Below are 3099 nucleotides of genomic sequence, written 5' to 3'. Positions count from 1 at the left end.
TATTTTAGTGCATCTTTAATTCCTTTTAACAATTTTTTTTTGTAACCTTTGTGATGGTAAAGAGTGAAGTAGTGACCGTAAAATATATTTGCATGTATTTCCAAGAATATTCAATCAATCACAAAAATATTTAGTAGAATAAAGATTGAATGTAATGTATTAAGAATTAACAATGTAGAAGTAAGAAAAGTCAAAATTCATCTTACACAGCCAAGAGGGAATCGCTTATGCCTAATTGTCATGGGATTACACTTCCTCAAGGACTACACCGTCAAGCTAGGTTCCTCAAGAAGAAGTTTTGTGATTGGTGTTGAAGTCATTCTTGCATTTTTATCAATTTTTTCATTTAGTAGTCCCAAAACATTAATAAGAGTGTTACTATGTACTATATAATTGTCCAATCTCATCTGCAAGTAACTGTCATCTTTTTTGGCCACTAGAGGATACTCTAAATGGACATCAGCTCAGACGAAGAGAGTCAAGACAGCAATAGTGCATAAATGGTTTCAAGATCAACCACAAAACTTCTTTCGAGGAAGCCAGGCATTAATGCAACGTTGGAACAATTGTGTTGAATGTAATGAGGATTACACATAGATTGACATACACATTGCTTTTACAAGACAAGTTTTGTTTATTGTTTCTGAATTCTATAATGAAGTTAATGGAATCTAAATATGTAAATCAGAAGCTTTCTGGTTAGTGATTTCTTCATGTCATGCAAAATATTTCCAAAGTGGACAGTATTCCTTCATGAACATTATAAAGAATATTCGAATAGACAATACTCTGTTTGGATACTAATATTCATTTAAAGTTGTTCCATTGTTGAAGTATAATTAGAGCAAGTGCACATTTAACAGAAAATTCCCACTCTAAACATTCAATTACCTAATCATTTGTCGCTTCACATATGCAGTTTTTATGCACGTATTGCATCAGGAGTTTTACATTGCACCCTACCAGTTTTAACAAGTTCTCATTAACAAATTCTTTACCTTTAGGCACTTGTTGTTACAGAATTATTTCTCTTATTGCTTAGGCTAATAAGGTAGCAGGAGGACCACCGGCAACCAGTGCACCACCGCCACCAACGTTGATTAACAAGATTAAATATCAGCCTGGCGGTCCTGTGATTAAGAAGGACAAACGGCAAAGTAGTTCAAGATTTAACATATCGAAAAATCGCGAACTCCAAAAGTTGGCGCCCTTATCCGGTAAGTCGCCGAAATAAATTTTGTTGCATGAATTCAATAAAAACTTCTCAGTTACAATTAATTAAAGAGATACGCAGTAGTCAATATTATGCCGGTATAACCTACTACACTGTGCCCTCAGTTTAATGAATGTAGTTGTAATGCTACTATATTCACTTATATTATTATAAGTGAATATTTCGTTAGAATAAAAATATAATGCACTGTTTGTAGTTAACAATATTAGAAGTATTAAGGAAAAAAGTAAAAAAAAAAAAAAATGGCTTTTTCCCCTTTTCCTTTTTGTAAATTTTATTATGCGCTTAGTCTTTGGAACGACTTTGATCCGTCGTAAAAGTTCATTTTTGGTCTGATTTATGACGGGACAATTTCCCTGGAAGTTTCTCTCTGTGATAAATTCATCAAGACCTATTATTGATTCCAGTGGTCTACAGAGTAAACTACTCCGCTTTCTTCGGCAATGATTGCCACATAATGATTGATTAGTATAACAGTTCGCCAAAGTAGGAGTAATAAACGTTGTCATTATTATCCTCGCCAAGAATAAACCGCAATACACTTAATGAATGCAGCGAGGGTATAACCGAGTATAGTTCCCTATCGCTGCTTTATGTAAGCTAGGTTGCAGCGCACTTTGATGTTTCAATGATTTTCCGTGTTGCGAAATCGTTCGACACTCCCGATATTTGGAAGTGTTCCAAATTCTTTATTAGATGAAACAAAATATTATTCGATGAAGGATTTTTATTAAAAAAAAAAAAAAAAAAAGCATTTAGTAAGGATTGGCATAGGGGATTAATGTTGTCATTTCAATTAAAATTTCACGGCGCGTAGAATTCACCCGCTGAGGTTTAAGCGTTAAGAGGATTTAAAAACTTCATGAACCGATTATGATCTATAAGTACGTGTCAACTAAAATATGCAATTGAACCATATTTCTGACTTGTTGGTGATTTTTATTCAAATTTTATTGTTTATGTGTAAATCAAATGGTCATTTATTTTTCTACAAAAAATTTTGCAACGTGTGAGAAAAGTATTCAATAAAGAACGTGAACGAAAGTGAAGTTTAATCACGAACAAAAATAAACAACCAAAATAAGTGAGAGCTAAAAAAGTGAAGGGTAATACACATTGATTGTTATCGATTGAACCGGGAAAACCTTATCCAGAGAACACGAATCTGTGGGGAAATGGCCAACAGAGGGCAGCACTTAAGAGATCGATATGTCGATCGGAAATTTGTAAAAATTTTCGTTCGATTAACATATTTTGACTAATCTATATGGATACAAAGAACCATTAATATCACCTTGACAATTAATATTCTATACAGATCAAGTTAAATTGCATTTCTGGAATTAAACATCAATAATATTCAACAACCCTGTTGCAATTTTTAATAAGCTACAATGTCAAATACCCCCATATACAACCACACCAATTAACCCCTATAAAAAATCAAACTTTATTATTGTGTTTATTTTGAAACTGAAACTGTGTCTGTTATTCGAAAAAAAACGAATTAATTAGTTACTTTTGCTTTTTAATCCCGGTCGCAGAGGATTGCGAAAGCAGCTACGTCAGAACGTATCGATTGCGAGGCGCGGTGGTTCACGCATGCGCGCACCCGTCACTCGCGATTCCCACTTTTCTAACGTAAACAGTCTTTCCCCGTTCAAACGGCCCTCGATATCGGCGGCATTTTCTCCATTCGAATTCTCATTTCTCCCGTTTCTCGACAATATCCGCATAAGACCGGTCGGTTCGGCGACGATACGTACAGGGATTATCGGGACGTCGTACGAAATCGGGACATGCCTGGTTTTCGTCCGAAAGAACGGCCAGTTACGTCGAAGCAACAGATTGTTATGTGAACAAGG

General features: G+C 34.9%; 1 protein-coding gene across 1 annotated transcript in view; it reads left to right on the top strand.

The window, feature by feature from the left end:
• Positions 1–3099, top strand: part of LOC108572299 (serine/threonine-protein phosphatase 2A 56 kDa regulatory subunit gamma isoform-like) — a 9199-nt gene that overhangs the window by 2012 nt on the left and 4088 nt on the right. Inside the window, exon 3 of the mRNA XM_017934499.1 lies at positions 1043–1217. Within this exon, the coding sequence (XP_017789988.1) occupies positions 1043–1217 (175 nt within the window). The remainder of the gene's footprint in view (positions 1–1042; positions 1218–3099) is intronic.

This window comes from Habropoda laboriosa, unplaced genomic scaffold, assembly GCF_001263275.1.
Source record: "Habropoda laboriosa isolate 0110345459 unplaced genomic scaffold, ASM126327v1 scaffold65, whole genome shotgun sequence".
Lineage (NCBI taxonomy): Eukaryota > Metazoa > Arthropoda > Insecta > Hymenoptera > Apidae > Habropoda > Habropoda laboriosa.
The sequence above is the reverse complement of the archived record's forward strand: the minus strand, read 5'-3'. Positions and strand labels throughout refer to the sequence as shown.